At 40.0% G+C, this 26,725-nt stretch overlaps 1 protein-coding gene across 1 annotated transcript in view; it reads right to left on the bottom strand.

Moving 5' to 3' along the window:
• The window catches only part of GPC3 (glypican 3), a 490,898-nt gene that overhangs the window by 207,845 nt on the left and 256,328 nt on the right, over window positions 1–26,725 (bottom strand). Inside the window, exon 3 of the mRNA XM_049873139.1 lies at window positions 12,249–12,943. Within this exon, the coding sequence (XP_049729096.1) occupies window positions 12,249–12,943 (695 nt within the window). The remainder of the gene's footprint in view (window positions 1–12,248; window positions 12,944–26,725) is intronic.

The following is a 26,725-nucleotide window of genomic DNA, read 5'->3' as shown; positions in this document are numbered from 1 at the left end:
GCAACAGATTTATGCTTAGCAGTTTATGGGATATTACGCACCCATGAAAAGAAACGAAGTTGTGAAATATCCATTAATCAGGAAACAGTATGAATAATAACAGAGAGCAGGAGGGCAGGAAGACCCTTAGCAACTTCCTGGCTCCCCATCTTGCCTTATTCCCACCATGGAGTTTGCACACACCTGCAGCCAGAGCCGTCCCACCCACATCTTCTAATACTGGGTGTGACCCTAGGCAAGAGATCCACCTCAGGATCTTACATGGTTAATAGCAGCAGAAGCAGTTCCTTGTACTGGGCACCTACTTCTAAGTCTCTCTGCCTCAGTTTTTTAACCTGTAAAACGGTCCTAATAATGGCCCCTCTCTTCATCAGGACTGTTGCACACATGAAATGAGTTAATTCATGTAAAGTGCTTAGAAAAGTGTTTGCACACCGCAAATGCTTATAAATATTCACTCTCATCATTACCATCATCTTCCTCATTGCTATAAATTAAGAGACTGAGAAGCTGCATTTCCAAGGCCACTATCCTTTGGCAGCACGAGACAGAGACCCTATATCATAATGTTTGTAACACCTTAAGCTGCTATCTACCAGAACATTCACCCACAGCAGCTCATTTCCAAAAGCACCAAAAGGTCTCTCATACCCTTGAATAGTTCCCTGTACGTTTGTGCTGGTGGCACGGTGCTTAAGCGTTCGGCTGTTAACAGAAACGTTGGCAGTTAGAACGCACCAGCTGCTCCACAGGAGAAAGCTGAGGCAGTCTGCTTTTACAGCCTAGGAAATCCTATGGGGCGGTTCTACTTTGTCCTATAGGGTCACTAAGAGTCAGAATCCACTAGACGGCACCTAACAACAAGAGCACTTGTGTCACAGTGACTAAAATCTCCATCCTTGGTAACCCTTAAGAAGAGTTTTCTGGCGATACATAATTTTGCTAACGATAGAACTGTTAGCAACAGAAATGAACTTCATGTGATGGCTGTACCATGAGCACCCACCATCACTCTAAACTGGGTACAGAGCCCAAATGAACAAGACACTGAGCCAGGTACAATTTTGAGAAAGAGAGTAGGGATGCTCTTAGAGCAGGGAGTGGCCAGAGGTCGGGGGCAGATGCCAGGTAAAAGGACAAAAGCCTTCAGAGGTATTCCTTCACAACCACTATCCTCTTAGGTTTCATTCCATGAGCCTGAGCCTCTAACTTAGGATCTGATCATTCATAATACTCTGGAAGTCTTAAGAGAAAGCTGCATCCAGAACTCAGAAAGATGTGTACTGTTGACAAGCTGATTTCTGTGCCAAATCAAAGTCCCCTTCAGCTCTACTTCATGAGCATTAATGATAAAAATAATTCACAGTGTAGACTTGAGTTAAAAACAAAAAGAGGGGCTCCTCTATCAACTACATATGAAAGCCAAGAATGAATTTTTAAAAATAATATATATAAACTTTTTTCTTTGAAAAAGCACATTCGCTTCAAGCAGTGCTTGGGCTGCATACTTCATGAGGTTTATTTGCACTGCATATCTTTAATGGGCTCGATTTGTGGCTGAAAGTACAAACATACTGATTACAATCACTCTTTCCTACATTTAGGAACAAAATTAATTATCTGCAAAAAGCAGATAGGCTTAGATAGTCTCTCAGTCAGTAAATGATAATAGACAGAGCCCAAATATAATGACTCTGTTTCCTACTTTATCTGTTTTAGGCATTCTGCATAGAATGAAAAAAGGAAAAATTAATTCACTTTCTGAATATTCTCCAGAAAGGATTTGAGTTGGGTAATAAGGAGGCAGCGGTAACCTTCCTCCAGCCCCCTGTGAAATAGAAAAGCAGCCTGGCTGGATTATTCACTTTCCAAAGGGACATTTTTAAGAGGATGTTAAGAAGTCTGTACTTCCCCCAAACAAAGGTTATTTGTGTTGCCCCATTACCATTTCTCCCAACAAGGAAAGGAATGATCAGCTGTCAGACACAGTACAGTGCCCAGCACCCAGCATGCAGAACGTCATGGCTGCTGATAATGATGATGTTTGTATTTTATCTTACAAAGGCTGAAACCCGCTGGAAGAAATTTGCCCAGCATTCCCTCATCTTGGTCTTTTGTGAAACTCGTTATTACAGCAAATATTAAAACCATTCCCTCCCGTGAGGAAATGACTATACTACAGTGCCACTTCATTTAAAAATGTTTCTCCGAGGATCAGAACGTGTTTTCAATTTTTAAGGTCGGAGGAGGGGGGCACTGGTCCTTTTAAGAAACAGTCCAAGTCGAAAACATTTTCTGCCAGAGACCTGAGCCAGGTAGCAAAATGCGTGCGAATGAGAGGTTAGCAAGGTTACTTGTGGCGCTTTTGTGAGTGAGTGAGGTAGCACTACAGATGCCAAGAGTAACCTGTTTCCAAGTGAGAAAAAAGGAATCATAGAGGAATCACACTGGGTACAAGACAACATGTTTCCTGAGGTATTTCAGCTTTTGCAATAAAGAGAGCAAGGACCCAGGGGCTTCTCTGCCCTCACCAGGGAGGGGGTTACTTTCACTGTACCAGTATTCCCTGGCTGTTCACCATAAAAAAGGCACACTGGATCCCCTCACTGTCATCCTGAGAGCACAAAGGCTCTCAGAAAATCAGGTTGTAGGGAGGCCTTCTGCGCTTCTGCCCACTGGAGCAAATATCTCTGACTTTCTAATCTGTCTGAATAAACTCTAAGGACCAGTAAATCCTCCAGGTGACTCCCAGCAGGCACGCATAAGCATCCTCTTACTGCTCTGTGGCTAGCACATGCTTCCCCTTAGAAGTGCAGTAAAAGAGGAAACTTCATTCAACCTGGTCACTTAACAACACAAAACTCCCAACCCCACAGCTTGAACAAGCAAGAAAGGTAACAGCTTGGAGACTGAAAGAGCAATAGAGTAGTAGCTGGAGGTCCAAAGTAGCAGAGTTTACTCCTAACAAAAGGCAACAATCAGGTGCCCCTTTCATACCTTTTTTTTTTTTTTTAAATATATTCTCTGAAGAGCTGAGAAAATTATCACTGTTTTCAGTCTTTGGTTCTGCCTCCTGCCACCCTCTAACAGGTGGCTCGTAGCCCCGCCTTTTGGCAAGGAAACTAGAAGTTAGCCGAAGACACTTAGTCTAAGTGCTAAGTGTCTTCTACTACCTTCTACACTAGAAGGCACGTAGGCTGAGCTAAGTGTCTTCTACCATCTTCTAGTATCCTTGCCAAAAAGCTGAGCTACGTGTCTTCTACTAACTTCTTTCTTTGCCTGATCCTCTGATAGCAACAAGAACTTGAAAGCGTATGCAGGCATCGAAGGCTGGGGGCCCATGTGTTGGCAGAGAACTCTCCATGGATCGCTTGCATTTCTGCAAGTCTTACAAACAAGGGCAATGACTGCCCTTTGTTTCAGACTACTTTTTCAAGGATTTTTATAGAACGAAAAGCCTTGGAAGATAGTGTCTCCCTTCAGAGAAAGGGCAGGCATGTTTATTGTGTATCGTAAATGATATGAGTTCCCTAAGGTCGAGGTTCCTCTCTTGTAACGCAACCCACTATGTGTGCAGATGTCCAATTACTGTCTGCATTTCCCTGTGGAAAGCGGTGCTCAGGGAACGGGCACAAATGCTGATACTCTGGCTACTGCTATTGCTCTGAGAAACCAACTGTCTTTCATCTCTGAGCCAGGACTCTCATGACTTCTAACAGCATCCATGAAACGGTGGCAGGCTAACTTCTTAGCTTTTAAGTATGGGGAAAATCTCAGATTTTTCACAGTTGTCGAGGATGTGTTCCTGCCACATCAGTTCACAGGCCGCAAAAAAAAGGTGTTTTTTTTTTTTCTTCTGAAGATTCAGAACATGTAAACAGCTGGTAATCTTGCTGCCACTTCTTGCTAAGGCAAGAGATTCTGGATTCGTGAAGAGCCCATTAATACATATAATATGGCCCATAATACATATAATTGCATGATGAAATATTTAAAACATTTCCTGTGTGTGGCCACTTTTTGAAACTTGACATTTAGTGCCATTTTTTTCATTTGTATTCTTCTCTTCAATAAGTAGGTAATCTACATTTAAAGACTATATATTTTCCCCATGGGACACAATAAAGCTATTTTTGTTATGAATGAAAGAAGGCTGGCAGCCTGTAAACATTTCTGTCTTTCTGGAAATGGACCTCATGCAAAGAAAAGTGCTCACCACAGTTCTAGATGCTGAAACACAAATACGAAGTAGGTAGTGAGCCTCTTAATGTTTTTAGCACTTTCAAACCACTTGGCTGTGAAAGCAGCTTGTAGGAATTTAGACAAGGTATCTGTATCTGAGACTAAAAAATGAAAGTCCAGAGTGATACCATGAGGAGAAAAACACTGACATTCTGACACCTAAGAAATAACCTCAGCCTTCAAAAGCGGAGAGGAAAGTAGGGCTAATCTTAGAAATTCTGATGAGTTACAGTCACTCAGACAGTAACATATAAGAATTTGATGGAGTGAATTATTATTGAGGATCAACAGAGAATCTTCCCCAGAGTTTCCTAGCAAATATAAATAAATACTGACTCCACTGATGCTGTTTTCAGAAATTCTAGCAAAGGAAATGGTTGTACTTGGACACCAGGGTATGTTATGTTCTCAGTAGGCAATGCTACCACTAAGAAAACTCCATAATGGAGATCTGGGTGTACTGTTAACGCCCAGAATCAGAGGCAGACGCATTAAAAACTCTGTGGGTCCAACAGGGAGATTTCAAACGTTGCAACTGGAAGAAAACCTATTCCTCACCACTGGCACTGCACACATAGATTCTAGGCACAGCCATCCGAGCGTGTGTTTGTGCCTTCCGTCACCTGCACAAACACCCCTTCTTCCCCTAGAAATGATTTTGTGCCTTTAAGTGTGAAGAAGACTAAAAATCTCATGCCCCTTAGTACTTCAGAACTGTATGTATCAAAAGGGAATCGGGAAATACTACAGCAAAAGTCTCCAAGGAGGGAGAATGAATTAAAAAACCAATTGTGCAGCTAGAAAAACAGTAGGCAGTAATAAACCAAAAACCAAACCCAGTGCCGTAGAGTCGATTCTGACTCATAGCAACCCTATAGGACACAGAAGAACTGCCCCATAGAGTTTCCAAGGAGCGCCTGGCGGATTCGAACTGCTGACCCTTTGGTTAGCAGCTGTAGCACTTAACTACTACGCCACCAGGGTTTCCGTAAGCAGTAATACAGAATATTAAATAATGTAATAAAAACCTATTTAGTCCATGTTTGGAGAATGAGGATTCTGGTGAAGATGAGTAGGACTATTTGCGAGAGAAATATAGAGCAGTGATTAAGGGCATGAGCTTTGCAGTCAGACAGACTCAGCTCTGAATCCTAGCTCTGCCACGTACCAGTCGAGTGACCCCTGAGGGCAGCAATGGAGTCCTAGTCATCTCTCCAGCCACTCCACAATTAGATGCTCTATAAATATTTCAGATACTGCTAAAATAAATATCACGATGAGGAAAGAAAGAGCAGTGGTAGAAAAGGTTGCAATTTGGCACAAAATTCAGTGAAGCATATAATAAGCCAAGGTAATGAGATTGTGGGAGAGGAAGTGCCAACGTGGAGAAATGCTGCGATGAATCGATAAAAAAGTACATGAGTACAAGTAGAAAAATAAAGGTGCAAACAGCCATGCAAGGATATGTAAGCAATTACCTTGGGGGTAAAGACAGTAAGCCAATCATAAAAGTTTGGGGAAGCTTTCTGGGAGAGCGATAAACATCTAACATACGGCTTATGACTCATGTAATCAACAGAAAAATTATACATGAAATTCCTGGTGGCTATGCATATACTCTATACATAGGTATATGCTAATGGCAATCAAAACAGTCTTCAGAATAAAAGCACTTGCATTTTAAAAAGAAGTGTGTGGCATTCAACAATTTTGGTGTAAGAACCATGTTGAAAATATACGTATTGAAAACAGTACATATTTGTATTTGCTTCAATTTCAATTCAATAGTGTATGGATAAATTTAACGGTGATGTTGTTGTTAGGTGCCACCAAGTCGGTCCAACTCATAGCGACCCTATGCACAGCAGAACAAGACACTGTCCAGTCCTGTGTCATCCCCAAAATAGTAGGTGTTTGAGCCCATTGTTGCAGCCACCGTGTCAGTCCATCTTGTCGAGGGCCTTCCTCTTTTTTCATTGACCCTCTACTTTACCAAATATGATCTCCTCCAGGGAATGGTCCCTCCTGATAACATGTCCAAAGTATGTGAGACGAAGTCTCATCATTTTCCCTTCTAAGGAGCATTCTGGCTGCACTTCTTCCAAGGTAGATTTGCTTTCTTCTTGCAGCCCATAGTATATTCAATATTCTTCGCCAACACCATAATCTAAAGACATCAATTCTTCTTTGGTCTCCCTTATTCATTGTCCACCTTTTGCATGCATACCAGGTGAAGGAAAATAACATGGGTTGGGTCAGGCACATCTTAGTCCTCAAAGTGATATCATTGCTTTTTAACACTTTAAGGAGGTCTTTTGCAGAAGATTTGCCCAATGCAATGCGTCTTTTGACTTCTTGACTCCTACTTCCATGGGTGTTGATTGTGAATCTAAGTAAAATGAAATCCTTGACAACTTCAGTCTTTTCTCTGTTTATCATGATGTTGCTTATCAGTCCAGTTGTGAGGATTTTTGTTTGCTTTACGTTCAAGTGTAATCCATACTGAAGGCTGTGGTCTTTGATCTTCATGAGTAAGTGCTTCAGGTCCTCTTCACTTTCAGCAAGCAAGGTTGTGTCATCTGCATAACGCAGGTTGTTAATGAGTCTTCCTTCAATCCTGATGCCCCGCTCCTCTTCATATAGTCCAGCTTCTTAGAATATGTACTCAGCATACAGATTGAATAGGTATGGTGAAAGGATACAACCCTGATGCACACCTTTCCTGACTTTAGACCACTCAGTATCTCCTTGTTCTTTTCTAACAACTGCCTCTTGGTCTATATACAGGTACCTCATGAGCACAATAAAGTGTTCTGGAATTCTCATTCTTCTCAATGTTTATCCATAATTTGTTAAAATCCACACAGTCAAATGCCTTTGCATAGTCAATAAAACACAGGTAAACCTCTTTCTGGTATTCTCTGCTTTCAGTCCGGATCCATCTGACATCAGCAATGATATCCCTGGTTCCACGTCCTCTTTTGAAATCGGCTTAACAGTGATATTAAAAACCTACTCAATAATCACTTGGGGTGAAGAGATTTATCCTACTTCACAAATGTAGATGAAGAATCAGTGGATCTATTTACACTCCTGTCATTGATACTTCCCTGGATTTTTCAGTACTAAATCTCTCTCTCCCTTTTTAAATTTCTCTGTCACACACACACCCATTTTCACACAGTTACCATTTTTATTCACTTCTTTTGGACTGAAATAACATTAAAAGGTCTTGGCACTCAAAAATAAGTTTAAGTAAAACCCCTTGTCCATTTGGCACTTAGAACAATGTGGCAGAAAAGAGTACTGAACTAGCAATTAGGGAGTACCTGCTATGTGCCTGGCACTTTGAACCTATCATTTCACTGAATTCCCATATATCACCCCCATTTTATAGATGAGAAATCTCAGGTTCTAGCTTTGCCACTAACTACCTGTGTAACCTGGGTCATTCACTTCTAATCTCTGGGCCTTATTTTCTTTATCTTCCAAACAACCCAACCAGTTTCCATGGAGTCAACTCTGACTCATGGCAACCTCATGTGTGTCAGAGTAGGACTCCACTCCAAATGGCTGGTTTTTCAGAAGTAGATTGCCAGGCCTTTCTTCCAGGGTGCCTTTGGATGGACTCAAAGCTCCAACCGTTAGCAGTGTTAATCATTTGCACGCTCCAGGGACTCCATCTTCCAAACAAGGAGGCTGTATTTGTTCTCAAGCCTAGTTGAGCACCCGAATCAACTGGGGTTCTTTTCATGAGGATGTGGGGTGAGGGGGCTCTTTTTAAATGACAAATTCTTTAGCCTCTCCAGAGACCTGATGTATCAGAATCTCCAGAGCTGGGTTCCAGGAATCTGTTCAATGAGATTCTCTACATGATTGTGATGATGTGTTTGGGAACTAGATGCTTACCCCTTCTTCCAGGGGTGCTGCCAGGGACAACATCCCAACATTCCCCCACATGCCTGCACTTGACAGTCTGAAGAAATGAGAACCATCCTGATGAAAACTACCCTAAAGCACCAACAAGCTGCACTTAGAAAATTTTAACAGTGCCATATTCACTTAGAAGACCACAGCAATCTTTATAATCTGAGTTGGATGGGAGCCACCAAAACAACTGGGCAAAGTTCCTATATGACAGGCCTCATGGTAATGCTTGTAGCTAGCTAAAGAGGCTGTCTCAAGACAGTCAGGAAGAATGTATTTTCAGACAGGCCACTCGCCACAACTGAACCTCTAGTGGGACCAACTGGCAGGGTTTTACGTTTTAACAGGAAGATGAAGGTGCTACAGCACAATCTCATTAATGCTTTAGTTTTAATCAGCTCTCGCTTTGGGGCATCCTGTGGCTTTGTCAGCACAAACAAAGTTACCCAGCCCTCACTTCCCCTCAATGTGTAAATGATCCGGCCCCTTTCTGGAACATACAGACAATGGCCTGGATCACACCTGGCCAATGATTCCGCTACCTCCACCATTTGTTACACATTACTTAAAGTTGGTGATCATAAAACAAGCCAGAGTTTACGTACGCTTTCTGGTCTAAGTCAGGCAATCCCTGGGGAAGGCCAACTTCATGCTCTCGTAACCAGCGAGGAGCTGGGAGCAATCAGGCCCTTAATGGCCAAAGCAGAGAGAGACTGCATCACTGAGCACCTCTTCACAGCCAAGGCCTTTCTTCCTGAAGGATAATGACATGAAATGTACTCCCCCTACACACACACACACACACTCACACTCACACTCACACACAGGCACATGTTTGCGCATGCCTAGAATACAGCAGGTCTGGCACTCTGAAATAGCTATCCAATTTAACTTCACTATGTCTTTGCAGGAAACCCTGGTGGCATAGTGGTTAAGTGCTACAGTTGCTAACCAAAGGGTTGCAGTTCAAATCTGCCAGGCACTCCTTGGAAACACTATGGGGCAGTTCTACTCTGTCCTATAGGGTCACTATGAGTTGGAATCGACTCGACAGCACTGGGTTTGGTTTTCTTTTTTTTTTTGGTTTGTGTCTTCCCAAAATCGTAATGGAGCTCTTAGACTGAAAGTCTGAGAGGGCCTCATGGAAGAAAGAGCGGACTCACAGCAACCCTAGAGGACAGATTAGAACTGGCCCATAGGGTTACCAAAGGAGCACCTGGTGGATTCAAACTGCCGACCTTTTGGTTAGCAGCCCTAGCTCTTAAGCACTAGGCCATCAGGGTTTCTGGAAGAGCACTAGATTGTAGTAACAGAAGACCTTGGATTCTACTTTTGGCTCTTCCATTAATTGCATAACTTTGGGCAAACCTTCCTAAACCTCATTTGTTTATTTGTAAATCAGTGGGATTAGACTAGCCAATCTCTCAGGAGCCTTCCAACACTCACATTCTAGTGAAATGTTCACTATGGTAGAATTTATTCAGCTCCATATCTGTCTGCGAACTGGACTGTGACCTTTTAAAGACTTAAGAACTGTGCCTTGGGTAGCTTTGAAAACCTAGCACCTAGCCAAGTGCCACGCACAAACGAGATGTTTAACAAATATTTAGTAGATGAACCTTCATTTCTAGCACTTGATCAAAACAGTGCCACCTAATCCCATACCAGCTCCCCGGTCCATGTTTTGGGTTTAAAAAGACCTAGTAGAGGATACACATTTCCAAGATCAGTTATGTGGCCGTCAAATGACCATTACCAGAAGCAACCTTTAAAGATTCCCATACCGCATCTTTAACGTTGTCTCCTTATTTTTCCTCTTACTGAAGATATGTCCACAACTTGGGCACCGTTGCCATGTGTCTGACACATAGTGGGTCCTCAATAGATCTTAGGTGAAAGACACATGAATGCACTTCATTTTTCTAGTTCTGTGAGATTTATTTTTGTAGCAGGACCCCGATTGTGAACTCAAATTATAAAGCAGTCAAGGGAATAATTAGCCACTGAAGAACACCATCGTTAGCTAGGACATTTCTGTTCATTTTACTATAAAATATTTTCTCAGCAAATGTGTTTTAAATGGCTAATGTCATGAACGGGGCAATTAGAGCATCTCCGTAAGTAGCCATGCCGATGGTAGCATCATTTCTGTCTCTTTTCCAGTTTAATTCACCAAAGAAGCCAATTACCCCTATCGTTTTGTACTCTCAGTGTTTAAAGACAAGGCTAAATGGTTCAATCTGCCCTCCACATTCTGGGTAAGCAGAGTACACAGCAGGTACACTGCATAGAAGCTAAGGGCACAAGCAAACCAAGTGAACCAAGCCTGGGTTTCAATTCCAGGTCTCCCCACTTAACCAGCTCTTGTGATCTGGGGCAAGGCATTTCGCCTCTATGAGCTTTATTTCCTCCTGTGTAAAGTGGGGACAATATTAGGACCTATCTCACGGGTTACTTTGAGACAACATTATGTAAACTGCCCAGTCACCAGTTGCCCTCGAGTCCATTCCGACTCATGGAGGTCCCATGTATGTTAGAGTAGAACTGTGTTCCATACGGTTTTCAAGGGCTGATTTTTCAGAAGTAGATTGCCAGGACTTTCTTCCAAGGTGCCTATGGGCGGACTTGATCTGCCAGCCTTTTGGTTAGCAGCTGAATGCCTTAATCTTTTGCACCACCCAGGGACTCCAAACTGCCCAGTACTAACCAAAACTAAACCCATCATCATTAAGTTGATTCTAACTCATAGCAGCCCCATGTGACAGAAGCCCCATAGGGTTTCATAGGCTGTAATCTTTATGGAAGAAGACTGCCATATCTTTTCTCACGTAGCAGCTGGTGAGTTCGAACCGCCAACTTTTCAGTTAGCAGTCGAGTGTTTAGCCGCTGCACCACCACCTGAAATGAAGTATGAGCTCAACAATGCTAGTGTCTTATACAACTGTGCCTCCTCCTTCTACGAAGCTGACAGCATTCAGGAATCAGTCACTACCTTACCGGGATGTGGCTGGTAGCTAGCTCCTGGCTACATGTTCTGTTCTACATTGAGAAGAGGGTACCTCCTGTGGTTCTGCATGAATGCACCCTAGCTTGGCAGGTTCAGTGTGGCTAACAATGCCTGACTGAATCCAAGCAACTGTTGCCTCACTTCCAGAACTGTCCTTCCCCCATCATAAGTCCCATCGGGCTCAGGCTGCTATAATCAAGGTTGTAAAAAACCATCATTTGGGGAACACGGATGTTTTGCCCTCACTTAAGTTCTTGTGTAGGTTTAGTTAGTGGATTCTAGCTGGATCTCCTGGGTTTAAAGTCACTACCACAAATGCTAATGTCATACGCACAATTAAGATCTCAAGCGTGAAATCTGAACCAGAAAAATTACTAATAACCACATTAAAGGGAGACCTGATCAACTTCTGAATCAAGGCTCCACTAAGTATATCTGGGTGACTTGAATGTCACTTTCCTATTTATAAAATAGAGATAATAGCTCCTACCTCACAGGGTTGCCACAAGGATCATGACACCTGACAATAATGCTGATAATACCAAAAAACCAAACCTGCCACTGTCAGGTCGATTGAGATTCATAGCAACCCTATAGGACAGAGTAAAACTGTCCCATAGGGTTTCCAAGGCACACTTGGTAGATTCGAACTGCTGACCTTTTGGTAGTCATAGCTCTTAACCACTGCACCACCAGGGCTCCAGTGGTGATAACAAAAAGCTAACATTTATTGAAGCCTTACCATGTACCAGACATGTGCTAAGTGCTTTTACACACATTATGAAGAAGACTCTCTTTTTATTCCTATTTTATAAAAGAGGAAAATGAGACTCATAAAGATAAAATGATTCACCCAAAGCCCTAAACCAATGAAGTGAATGGAACTAAAATTCAAAGCCAGGCTTTATAACTCCACAGCCTATGCTCTTAATGCAGTGACAAGTTCTGTCATCCCTGCCCACCTTCAAAAACATTTTTTTTTTTCACTGCTCTCCATCAGTACCTGTTGCTGGCCAGGCCACCTTACCCCAAAAGGACCCAATTCCTCTGCAAATTATAGGCTGGTACTCACAGTGGTGGTCAGCTTTCCTCCATTCTTCTGGACATACTGGATGGAATCATGGATTGTCGAAAAGAGACCAAGCAGTATGTTCTCCATGTCATAGATTCTGTACATGCCATTCACCAGTTCTTCAAGAGAGAGAATGTACTCCCTCCAGTACTTGTCAATCTCCACCACACCTGCCATGCACCCTTGCATGGCCACATTGCAGTAGCCACCACAAGGCTTAACCATCATCAGTCCCTGGCAGTAAGAGCAGTACCACATTCTTGTAAGCATTCGGCCACAGTCCTTACTGAACTTCAGATGATCAGTGGTGTTGATCACTTCGATCCCAAGATTCAGGGCCTGGAGGAAGATCCGAGTGACTTGCAGTGACTTGGAAACCTGGGTCATAATAAGCTTAGGGAAATTTCCAAATACTTTCAAATCACGCCTTGCCCCTCGAAGGCACTCATTGATGTCCAAGGCCGACTCAGGCAGGTCTGGACTCATGAGCTGGGTATAGATAACTGGAAACAGGCTGTCAAACAATTCATTGACCATGTCATCCACGTTGATATCAGAACCCAGGATGTAGAGAGACACATCTGTGAAAAATTCACCCACAAACTCGAAAGCTTGCGGGGTCAGGCTCGGGTAGTTGTTCTTGAACATGGCGTTGGTGTAGTTCTTTGCATGGCGAACAACAATTTCAAAGGCCTCTGCAAAATAAGAGATATAGAAAGGTCCACAAATTAAAGCCTGAAAAGGTAGTGTGTAATTGAATTTGAGATTTTTCTATTGCTGGGGTAATTAAGGCCCCATTTGCCTTAAATAACTGACTCATATTCAATTCTGGTGTCACCTCTACTTCCGCAGTTGTTTCCTTCAGTAAATCAATTTTCCTTTCAGAACATGAAGTTCAAATTCAGATATGCACATAAATTCTGAAGCACACAAATTATATTTCAAATGACAAAGGCCAGGATTCAGTTAATAGTTCAACCTTTCATGAAATTATTGATTAAAAATTACCTAAACGAGAAGTTATTTCTTTTTCTCTTACTGGTTTATTCAGTTAAAAAGAAATTGTATTTCAGGGCATTTCATTTTTAGACAAAGATAAATATTTGACAACAAACCATATACTGTATAAACTCACATAACAATTTATGCTTGTTCATCCCTGGAGGAGAGGTAACTTCTTAGCCAAGAATAAAATTTATCATGACTTCAATCATTTTTTGGTAGATTTTCTCCAGATAGCTTTAAAGGGGTTGATCTGACAGACTGCCAGCCCTGGAAATGGAATTTATCCACTGAATGGGTATTTGGATGGAAAAACCAATCCATGCACTAATCTACATATTTGATACTGAAAATAAAACCTCTGTTATTTGAAAGCAGAACATATGGAAGGACAACTGCTAAGCTTCCCTGGTACATTCAGCTTTCACATGGCTTGGAAACCTTGTCCACTCCACAGAGACCAAGGTTTCATGATTACATCTGCTGCCTCTGCCCTTTGGCAGAAGGCCCTATTAGTGCCAACGGTCTGAGAAAGAATGTAGTAATGTCACCATCTCATTTTCTCCAAACTGAAACACTCCAGACACAAATCATCCCAAATAATCAGAATTCCATATTTATATGAGGAAAGGGGAAATAACCACATAATAGGTTTTTCAAGAAATACGACCAGAGTTAAAAAAAAAATCAAGTTTCCTGACACATTGAAAATTAACTTAGTGCTTTCCTTCATTTCCCTACAAAGTGCAAAGGTCTGTAACCATCCCAATTCATGAGCCTTGAAAAATTAAATTATTACCCCTTTCAGACTACTTCAGACTACTAGAGAGATTATATTCCAACAGCTCCCTGGGATCACTTGGTCCAACATCTCAGTCATCTGTGCAGAAGTGAGCTCTAGATTGTCCCACCATCTGCCCTAGATCCCTCGCAAGGTAGAACATGCTCCCTTGATTCTTCTCTTGGGCTTATGACATATACAACAACATCGAACAGATGCCAATGCAATTCTACTAGGCTTCCAAGCTCACTTGAGAAAGATAGCCTTCATTTCCATCAATTGCTACAAGTTTGTTTGTTTATTTTAAAACATTAAGCGGTTCCTGGAAAGTTTATCTATCTTGTAACAATCGTTTCCTAAACCCACACCCTAATTTCTTTCCAGTCCTTAAATCTAAACATTAGGTGAGGCCTGGTAATCATCTTCTCCAATAACAAGAACCAGTCATTAAACTATTCATACATTTTGATTTCAGCAAGCAACCATTTATCATATACTAGGCTCTGTGCTAGTACGAGGGGTACATAAAGGCTAGGTGCCAGTACCAGTTGCCACTGAGTCAATTCCAACTCATGGTGACCTCATATGTTTCCGAATAGAACTGAACTGTGCTCCATAGGGCTCTGAATGGCTGTAATCTTTTGGAAGCAGATCTTCAGGCTTTTCTTCCAAGATGCCTCTGGGTGGATTCGAACCACCAATCTTTCGGTTCATTGTTGAGTGCTTAACTGTTTGTGCCACCTAGGGTCTTATACATAAGTTCTGGGTAGATGGAGACAAACAATACACTATTCTTGCCTTAAAAGTTACTCACAAGCTACACAGTTGAGAGTTTACAAAACATTTCCAAATATATTATGACATTTCATTTTTATACCAACCCTTTTTTTTCTGATCTGCTCCTGCAATTCTCACTTTTTAGATGAGGAAATTGAGGCTCAGCAGAGTTAAAGCACTTTCCCAGGGTCACAGAGCTGCAAAGTAGTGGCCAAACTAGAGTCTCCCACCTATGGCTATACTCTAGCTGTCCTCAGGCCTATACACATACCTACTGGACAAACGTTGTAGAAGCTAAATTCTATTTTAAATCCCTTGTTTTCCCATTGCCTTCCCTTCTACGAATGGAAATCTACCAAAAGAAATTTCAACCCAAAGACCAACAAACCAGAGTCCCTCTTTCACCTTTGCTTTGGGGCAGAGTGAGGTTAGAGAAGAGAAAAGACTGCTGCTGAGATGCTGCCACTGTAGACCTCAATCATCCAATCTGAGCTACCCTAAAATGAATTCTGAATTCTCTACAAGGCAAATTTCATCTCAGGTATAGTGCATTCATTCTCTAATGTGCAAGGTTTATATGACTGTGAAATTCCACAGTCTGAGACACCATAACCTGTTTTTGTTTTTAGTTTCTGTTACTAACACTGCTGGATCAATAGAAAAAGAAAATTACACAAGATCATGAATGCTTCTGCAGAAAGAATACGGACAACGCATATTGCAGGGGGAAAGGGCCAGAGGTTCATATCTAACCTCAAGCTCACACATGCTCCCCGTTCCCACTTCCACAGCTCAGAATCCACTTAGCACATCTCTGGGTTTTGCCCAAGCCCCTCACTTCGATATCACAGCACAACAGACCAAATCACAACTGCTCAAGCAAAGGCTCCTCGGGGACCTGTAGCAACCAACACTAGGTAAAAAGTGATGCTCAGCTTTCCTTGGCAACTTGAGGTTTTATGAAAAGAAGCCAAGGGCTAGAATTACTGCAAGGAAGTTCAGCCCACTGATTTTTTTTTTTTTTGTCAGATAATAATTTACACATCAGCTAGGAAGGTTTTCTTCTATCTCTTTCCTGGGAAGAAATCAAGAATTATGTTCAGGAAAAATTAGAACAAATAATGTAAAATCAGAGCTCTTGTGAAAAATTTGGCACTGATCAAAAAATATGCTAAAACATTTTTTACAGTATATAGACAGATAAATGATACAGATAAATAGTTTTAATAAATTGAGCTACTACACATCCTAGTATAGTAAGGTTTCTCAGTGGTCCCACCACCATCCCGGTGACCACTATTTGAATACATTGAAGTGTTGCTGACGTCTCCCTTAAATTAGGGTGCTCAAAAAGGGACAAAATTCTTCACATGCAGTTTGATGCGTGCAGTGTGCAGTTAGGGTATTATGTCTCTTTAACTGGTACAATAACTTCTGCCACTCTTCAGGACATATACCTTATCAAGGTAGCAAAATGACCAACCTTAGTATTTGGTGCTGATGTGGTTGTATTCAGACCTAGATAGAGGGAAATGTATTTTTATGCGTCTTTTAATTAATGGGCTGGGTATTTGAAAAAGAGAAGAAAAAGAGTATAGTTGTGGTTGGAGGAGAGGAAAAAATAAACCATGGAATCCCTTTTAAGACCTTAAGAATATGGTAGTCCTTATAGACGCAGATGGTTTTTCCCAAGGCAGCATTTCCGGCATTTAAACAATGAGAAATCTTTATAAGAAGAAGAACCAATTACATTCCTAGGCATAAATGCCACACAATGGGTTGGACTCAGAATGGTCCTTGTTTTTGTTTTTTAACCACAGGGTAACTATATGGAAAAGGGAAAAAAAAAAGGTAAAATTTATGGGGTGCTTGTTTCTTTTTTTTTTGCGATATACATGCCAGGATCTGAGGTAACCTTGTTCATGTATGTCCTCTCATTTAAATTTAACTTAACTTTATGTGTTTGGAATTATTTTTATTTTACTGGTAAGGGAACTGGGATTCAGGGAGGTTAAGTGACTCGTACAAGATAATACCTCTAGTTAAATGCCAGGGTCTGGATTTGAATGTAGGTCCGTCTAACATCAAAGTCCTTGCTAATTCCACAACACATTTCAGCCTTGAAAGCTGGACCTTCCAGTTTTAGCTCTAACATTTAAAGAGCTTGGAAGTCATCACTCTCATTCTCACAAGAAAAACAGAGAACGAACTGAAAATCAGTGACTCTTCTTGGACTCTTCAAAGAATTGAGGTCACAGGGCAAACTGCCACCCCAAAATCTGGAGGGAGAGACAGACGAATACAGAGAATCACAGCTGAGCTCTGTTTATCTGGAGCAGAAACCAATGAAGCCATAAACTAGCAGGAACACGTAAATGGCAATTTTGACAAATTGCTATAGGCTGAATGTGAACTACTTTGACAGTGAAAAACTCCTGAGGCCACAAAGACAGAACGAGAAGAGTGAACAGAGCAGAAAAAATAATTTGAAGAAATAATGGCTGAGAATTTTTCCAAAATTCATGACAGACATCACACCACAGATCCAGCAAGCTCAAAAAACACTATGCAGGATAAATTAAACAAACAAACAAACTACTCCTAGGTATATCATATTCGAACTGCGGAAAACCAGGGAAAAAGACAAAATCTTGAAAGAAGCCAGAGGCAGGGGCTGGGGGGAGGGGGGTAGAGACCTTTACCTATACAGGAACAAAGATAAAAACTACATCAACTTATCATCCAAAAACCATGCAAGCAAGAAGAAAGTAGAGTGAAATATTTAAAGTGTTGGGGGAAAAAACTAGAATTCTGTACCCATCGAAATTATCCTTCAAACATGAAGGAGAAATAAAGAATTTCCCAAACAAAACTGAGGGGGAATTTGTCAACAATAGATTTGCCTTGCATGAAATGTTAAAAGAAGTTCTCTAGTCCCTCTAGCCTTCCAGTCTTACCAAAGGGAGAAGGGGGGCATGGGAAAGGCTAAGAAAAATTTCCAAAGGCCAAAGCTCAGAAATGAAAGAGGGGCCATCACTACTGCTCCCATGGACATTAAAGAGATAATAAAAGAATATGATGAACAACTCAAGGCCCTCAAATTTGATAACTTAAATAAAATGGACTAATTGCTTGAAAGACACAATCTACTAAATACCACACAAGGAGAAATAACTTGAATATGCCTGTATCTATTAAATAAATCAGATTAATAACCTTCTAAACAGAAAGTACCAAGCCCAGATGGCTTCACTGTTGAATTCTAATATTGAATTCAAATATTTAAGGAAGAAATGATACCAATTCTCTATAATCTCTTCCAAAATTGAAGCAAAGAGAACACTTCCTAACTCATTTAACAATGCCAGCCTTACCCTAACACTAAAACCAATAAAAGACATTACAAGAAAAAAACTACACACCGATATCTCTCATAAACATACATGTAAGAATCATCAACAAATGAAACAGGATCCATGCCTCAATTCAAACACATAAACAAATTCAAAATGGATTAAGGACATAAATGTGAAAACTAAAACCATAAACTTTTTAGAAGAAAAAGCAGGGGCAACGATGTCAGGCCTAGCTTCTAACAACGGATTATCTAATACAATAACAAAAGCACAAACAGTAGAAGAAAAAATAAATAAATGGAACCTTATAAAAATTAAAAACTTTTGTTCATCAAAAGACTTTACCAAAAAAGTGAAAAACCAGGCTACTAATTGGGAGAATATCTTTGGAAACCATATATCTGGTAAGAATCTAATAACCAATATATATATAAAATTTCAATAACTTCACAACAAAAAGGAAAGTAATCCAATCATAAAATAGGCAAAGGACTTGAATAGACATTTCATTGAAGAGGACATTCAAGTGACCACCAAACACATGAAAAGATGCTCAACATCATTAGCCACAAGAGAGATGTAAATCAAAACCACAATGAGATATAATTTCACTCCCGCTAGGATGGCTAAGATTTAAAAAAAAAACAGACAATAACAAATGTTGGCAAAGATGTGGGGAAATTGGAACCCTTATCTATTGCTTGGAAACCCTGGTGGCATAGTGGTTAAGTGCTACAGCTGCTAACCAAGACGTCAGCAGTTCAAATCCACCAGGCGCTCCTTGAAAACTCTATGGGGCAGTTCTACTCTGTCCTATAGGGTCATTATGAGTCGGAATCAACTCAACGGCAGCAGGTTTCCTTTTTTTTTTTTTTTTTTTGGTTTTTATCCATTGGTGGTGGGAATGCAAAATGGTGCAGCCTTTGTGGAAAAGAGTGTGGTGCTTCCTAAAAAACTAAAAAAAGAACTGCTATATAATCTAGCAATTCCACTCATAGGTATAAATCCAAAAGATTTGAAAGCAGAGACTCAGAGACTTGTACACCAATGTTCACTGCAGCACCATTCACAATAGTGAAAAGGTAGAAACAACCTAAACGCTGATCAACAGATTAATGGATAAACAAAATGTGGAACATATATACAATGGAATACTACTCAGCCAGTAGGAGAAATGAAGTCTTGATACATGTTATAATATGGATGGAGCTTGACGACATTATGCTAGTAAAATAAGTCAATCACAAAAGGACAAATATTGTATGATCTCATTTACATGAAATAACAAGGAAAAGCAAATGTATAGAGACCAAAGTTTATTCGATGTTACAAGAGGTAGGTGGGAGGGGAGGGGAGAGTTAACAGTGATGGAAAAAGCACATTGACTAAGGGTAGGGGTGCACAGCCAATTACTGTAATTGCTGCCAATAAGTTGTACACGTGTAAAAAGTTGAACTGACAAAAGTTATGTCATAGATATGTTTACACAAAAAAAGAGTAGCTACTGAAGCTGCTTATGCACAACCAAGAACCTCATGGGATTTAACTCCCTAGTTTGGAGGTTTAAGGTCATAGTTTCATGGGATATCCCAGTTAATTGGCCTAATAACATGTTTAGTGTTTCTGTTCTACCTCCTAGTTCTTTGCATAGTGCCCGGTGTCTTAAAAGCCTGCAAGCAGACATCCAAGGTACAACGATTAGTCTTTATTCATCTGCAGTAAAAGAGGAAGGGGAGTCAGGAATTGTAGGGAGAAATGGAATGTGTGGCTAATTGCCTCCATGATCAACTGTCTCCTTTGTCGTGAGACCAGAAGAACTGGATGGTGCCTGGCTACCATTACTGAACATTTTGATAAAAGATTCTATAGAAGAATCCTAATCAAAAGCGGGAAAATGCAGAACAGAATTTCAAAATCTCATGAACTCCAGACTATCTGGAGCCGTGTAGGCTAGATGAACCCATGAAACTACTGCCCTGAGGTAATCTTTAAAATTTAAACCAAAAATATCCCCTGAAGCTTTCTTACAACCAAACAATAATTTAGCTTCACTAGTAAAAAAATCTGCCTTGAGCATTATGCTCTGTTAAGAACTATCTATGTGGGATCAAAATGACAATAGCAACTAGAAAGATGAGATAGGAACCATAGGGGGCAATGAGTTTATATTAATCGGTGAGGAACAACTCAGAAAAGGAGGGTGAGAATGGTTGCACAACTCAAAGAGTGTAGTAAATGTTACTGAATTGTACATTTAGAAACAGTTGAATTGGTGTGTGTTTTGCTGTGTCTATTTTTGACCGCAAGAGAATAAATTTTTTTTTAAATTCAGCAAAATATTAGGAAATTAAATCTAACAATGTATGGAAAATTATATATACCATGGCCAAGTGGAATTTATTCCAGATATGCAAGACTGACTCAATGTTAAAAAAATCTATTATTATAATCCATTACATCAACAAGATAAAAAAGAAAACTCATATGATCATATCAAGAGATGTAAAAACAACATCTGAGAAAATCCAATACCATTCATGACAAAAACTCTCAGAAACTAGGAATAGAGGTTAACTTCCTGTACTTGACAAAGAACATCTACCAAAAAATTACAGTTAAAATCAGGCTGAATGGTGAGAAACTATATCCTTTCCCCCTAAAATCAGGAACAAGGCAAGGGTGTCCTTCTCAGCACCCCTACTCAAATTTTACTGGAAGTCCTAGCTAACGCAATAAGAAGAGAAAATAAAATGTATACATATTCAGAATGAAGAAATAAAATTGTGTTTGTTCACAGATGAAACTATTGTCACTATAGAAAATCCCAAAGAATTGACCAAAAAAATATCCTGAACTAATACGGTACATGATTATAGCAAGGATGCAGAATATAAGGTTAATATAAAAAAGTAGATTGCTTTCTCTATATACCACCAATGCACAATTGGAATTTGAAATTGAAAACACAATACCATTCACATTAGCATAAAAATTAAATTGTTGTTGTTGTTGTTGTTAGGTGCCCCTGAGTTGGTTCCCACTCATAATGGTTCAACATTAGAATATCAACCAATGTAATGCACCACAAAAATAAAACAAAGAACAAGAATCATATGGTCATCTCAGTCAATGCAGAGAAGGCATTTGATAAAGTTCAACACCCATTCTTGATAAAAACTGTATGCAAAATAGGAATAGAAGGGAAATTCCTCAACATAATTAAGGGCACTTAAAAAAAAAAACAGCCAACATTATTCTCAACTGGAGAGAGGCTGAAAGCATTCCCCTTGAAAATGGAAGCCAGACAACGATGGCCTTTATCACCACTCTTATTCAATAGTGTACTGGAAGTTCTAGCTAGAGCAATAAGGCAACATAGGGAAATAAAAGCATACAAATTTGTAAGGAAGAAGTAAAACTATCCCTATTCACAGATGATATGGTTATATACATAGAACATCCCAGCGACTCCACAAGAAAGCTACTGGAACTGAGAGAAGAATTCAGCAAAGTAGTAGGGTACAAGATAAACATACAAAAATCAGTTGGATTCCCCTACACCAGCAAAGAGGACTCCAAAAAGGAAATCAGGAAAACAGTACAATTTACAATAGCCCTCAAAAAGATAAAATACTTAGGAATAAATCTAATGACAGACATAAAAGACTTATAAAGAAAACTATAGAACATTAGTGCAAGAAATCAAAAGAAACCTACATAAATGAAAAAACATACCATGCTCATGGATAGGTCAACTTAACATTGTAAAAATGTCAGTACTACCCAAAGTGATCTACAAATATAATGGAATCCCTACCCAAATTCCAACAGCATTCTTTAATGAGATGGAAAAACTAACCACCAGTTTTACATGGAAAGGAAAGAAGGCCTGGATAAGAAAAGCATTATTGAAGAAGAACAAAGTAGGAGGCCTCACACTCCCCAATTTCAGAACCACACAGCCATGGTAATCAAAACAGCCTGGTACTGGTACAATGACAGACACACAGATCAACAGAACAGAACTGAGAACCCAGAAGTAAATTCATCCACCTATGGACAGCTGATCTTCGATAAAGGATCAAAGCTCATTACATGAGGAAGAAAAAATCTCTTTAACAAATGGTGCTGGCAAAACTGGATATCCATTTGCAGAAAAATGAAACAAGATCCATATCTTAAACCACACACAAAAACTAACTGAAAATGGATCCTAGACCTACATGTAAAACCTAAAACTATAAAGACCATGGAGGAAAAAATAGGGTCAACACTAGGCATCCTAATATGTGGCATAAATAGAATACCAGACATAGCTAAAAATACATGAACGGCAGAACATAAACTAGATAACTGGGATCTCCTAAAAATCAAACACCTATGCTCATCAAAAGGCTTTCCCCAACGAGTAAAAAGAGAACGTACAGACTGGGAAAAAAAATTTGGCTATGATGTATCCAACAAGGACCTAATCTCTAAAATTTATAGAAAACTTCAACACCTCAACAACAAAAGGACAGACAACCCAATAAAAAATGGGCAAAGGATGTGAACAGACACGCCACCAAAGAAGGCATTCAGAAAGGTAAAAATCACGTGAAGAGATGATCATGATCATTAACCATTAGAGAGATGCAAATCAAAACAACAATACCCTCTCACCCCAGCAATAATGGTGTTGATTTAAAAAAAGAAAAACAGAAAACAACAAATGCTGGCCAGGTTGCATGGAGACTGAAGTTCTTATTCACTGCTGGTGTGAATGTAAAATTGTACAACCATTATGGAAAATGGTATGGCGCTTCCTTGAAAAGCTAGAAATAGAAATACCATATGTTCCAGCAATCCCACTCCTAGGTATATATCCTAGAGAAATAAGAGACATGACACGAATAGACATATACACACCCATGTTCACTGCAGCACTATTCACAATAGCAAAAGGTGGAAACAACCTAAGCACCCATCAACAGATGGATGGATAAACAAACTGTGGTACATACACACAACGGAATACTACACAACGATAAACAATGGTGGCGAATCCCTGAAACAGCTTACAACATGGATGAATCTGGAGGACGTTATGCTGAATGAAATAAGTCAATCATGAAAGGATAAATATTGTATGAGACCACAATTATAAATAGTCATGAAAAGGTTTACACATAGAAAGAAACATTTTTTGATGCTTGCCAGGGATTGGAGTGGGAGGGAGGGAAAATCACTACCTAGACATTAGACATGTGTTAACTGGTAAAGGGAAAGGCAGTAAGCAATATGGAGGAAATCAGCACAACATGACCAAGGCAAGGGAAGATACTGAGAGGTACGCAAGAATAAAAGACAATGACAGTAAATACTATAACATATACAATCCTGCAACAACAGTAATAACAAACAATAATTTATGAGTGGCTATTTAAAAAAAAAAAACGTAGATATGTATGCTGAATAGGTGTGGGCGGGCATATGGTAGTACACCCAAGTGCATATATAGGTTTGGTTGTAGATATTTCTACACACATATTTATATGTGCTGCATATATATTCATATATATATATAAAAGAGAACACAGGAGGCACAGTCATGGAAACATCCTAGACATAACCAAACACCTCGACGGACTGAGTTACTGGGCTTCAAGGTTAAGGACCATAGCCTTGGGGGATATCTAGTTCAATTGGCATAACATAGTTCATAAAGACAACATTCTACATCCTACTTTGGTGAGTAGCATCTGGGGTCTTAAAAGCTAATGAGCAGTCATCTAAGATACAACTATTGGTCCCTTACTGTCTGGAGCAAAGGAGAGTGAAGAAAACCAAAGATTCAAGGAAACAATTAGTCCAAAGGACTAATGGACCACAGGATTAAGAGCCTCCAGTAGCCTGAATCAGAAAACTTAGACAGTGCCCAGCTACAATTACCAACCACTCTCGTCAGCATCATAATAGAAGGCCCTGGTTACAGTGGAAAAAAATGTAGAACAAAATTCAGGTTCATAAAACAGACCAAATGTACTGGTCCTAGAGAGACCATTGGAACCCATGAGACTATGGCCCTTAGACACTCTTCGAACTTGGAGCTGTAGCCATTCCCGGAAATCACCTTTCAGCCAAATAATAAACAGGCCTATAAAATGAACAATAACATCCATGAGGACAGTGCTCCTTAGAACAATCATCTATATGAGACTAAAAGCAAAGATGAGAAAGCAGGAAGGAGCAGAGAAAAGATGGACCAAGGGAAATGGGGAACTCAGGGTGGTAATGGAGAGAGTGCTGAAGCATTGAGGGGATTGCGACAAATGTCACAGAATGATTTGTTTATAAACTATTGAACGGGAAACTAATGTGGTCTGTAAACCTTAGGACCCTATAGGGTAGTGTAGAACTGCCCCACAGGAATTCCTTTTTTTTTTTTGGAAGCAGACTGCCACATCTTTCTCTCGCAGAGAAGCTGGTGGGTTCAAACCGCTGACCTTTTGGCTACCAGGAGAATGCTTAACCACCACACCACCAGGGTTCCTTCATTCATATAATGGAGTACTACTTGGCGATAAAAAGAAATGAGCTATCAAGACATGGAGGAACACTAAATGCATATTGCTAAGTCAAAGAAGCCAGTCTGAAAAGGCTACATAATGTAAGATTCCAACTATGTGACATTCTGGAAAAGGCAAAGCTATAGAGATAAGAAAAAGATCAGTGGCTGCCAGAAGTTCAAGGGGAAGAGAGCGGGAGGAGAGACGAACAGGTGAAGCACAGCAGATTTTTAGGGCAATGAAATGGTTCTGTAGGATACTGTAATGGATGATACATGACAGTACGCATCTGTCAAAACCCATAGAACTTCACAACACAAAGAGTGAACCCTAACATAAACTACAGGTTCGGTTAATAACAATGCATCAGTATTGGTTCATTAACCGTAACCAACCTAGCACACTAACGCAAGATGTTAATGACGGGGAAACGGTGCGCAGGGGGAAGTTTACACTTTCTACGCAATTTTTCTGTAAACCAAAAACTGATCTAAAAAATAAAATCTACTAATTTAAAAACAAAACAAAATTAAACAAACAAAAATATTAGTCCTTGATGGAAACAGTGACTAGAACCACTGAAAAGTGTTAACTTGGTCTCTCTTCCCTCAATCTGCTTTGACATTTCTTTCATGAGTTGGGGGTTTTAGCATACACCAGATGCCATATGGTATCAATGTAATTTTAATTGGAAAAACCACCGGAAAAAGTTAATGGACCAAAACACCCAAATAGGTAACACGTTTCAATATTATTTTGGAATACTGAATTATTTCTTAAAAATCAGCCACATAAAAACTGCATGTTTGGGTTGTAAGAAAAGCCTCACATTTTCTAGAATAGTTCTTAGAGAAGATACAAAAGTGCTGCTCCACTTTCTGTTGGATTTTTCTAGCATTTAACATTTCGCATCAATTTAACTAGAATTGACCAAGCTTAGAAAAGAAATTTATTAAATATGAGCCATTTATCTGTACAGGCGCATGCATAACCAGCCTAAAAATGTACATAGTCTTGTTTTTTAAGCTTCAGTATTCTAGGCTTCTAAATACAAGGTACATCAATTAGAAATAAGAAAAAGGTGAAAGAAAGAATAAAAACATTTTTCTCAAGAGCTATAATATATGTGCTATGGGTTTTTTTTAAGTATATATATGTATATATATACACCCCCAGAAAGCGATTACAGACCAAAGAGGACAATTACAAGGGTCCACTTAAAAGTTCCTAAGAAATAAGAAGAGAGTATCCACAAACCAAAAAAACCACACGAGACCACCACTTTGTCTCCATTAGCTCAACTGTTGTTGTTAGGTGCTGTCAAGTCGGTTCTAACTTATAGCGACCCTATGTACAACACATCAAAACACGGCCCAGTCCTGTGCCAACCTCACAGTCCATTCTGCAGCCACTGTGTCAATCCATCTAGATGAGGGTCTTCCTCTTTTTCACTGACCCTCTCCCTTACCAAGCATTATGTCCTTCTCCAGCAACTGGTCCCTCCTGATAACATGCCCAAAGTACATGAGACGAAGTATCGCCAGTCTCGTTTCTAAGCAGCATTCTGGTTGTACTACTTCCAAGGCAGATTTGTTCGTTCTTTTTGCAGTCCATGGTATATTCAATATTCTTCGTCAGCACTATAATTCAAAGGCATCGATACTTTTTCCGACTTCCGAAATGCATATGATGCAATTGAAAATAACACGGCTTGGGTCAGGTGCACCTTAGTCTTCAAGGTGATATCTTTTGCTTTTCAGCACTTTAAAAAGGTCTTTCACAGCAGATTTGTCCAATGTAATGCATCTTTTGATTTCTTGACTGCTAGCTCCATGAGCATTGATTGTGGATCCAAGTGAAATGAAATCCTTGACAACTTATCAAAATGTTGCTTATTGGTCCAGTTGTGAGGATATTTGTTTTCTTCATGTTGAGATGTAATCCATGCTGAAGGCTGTAGTCTATGATCTTCATCACTAAGTGCTTCAAGTCCTCTTCACTTTCAACAAGCAA

This window comes from Elephas maximus, chromosome X (assembly GCF_024166365.1).
Source record: "Elephas maximus indicus isolate mEleMax1 chromosome X, mEleMax1 primary haplotype, whole genome shotgun sequence".
In the NCBI taxonomy this organism is placed as follows: Eukaryota; Metazoa; Chordata; class Mammalia; order Proboscidea; family Elephantidae; genus Elephas; species Elephas maximus.
Note: the sequence above shows the minus strand (reverse complement) of the source record. Positions and strands in the feature narration are given on the sequence as shown.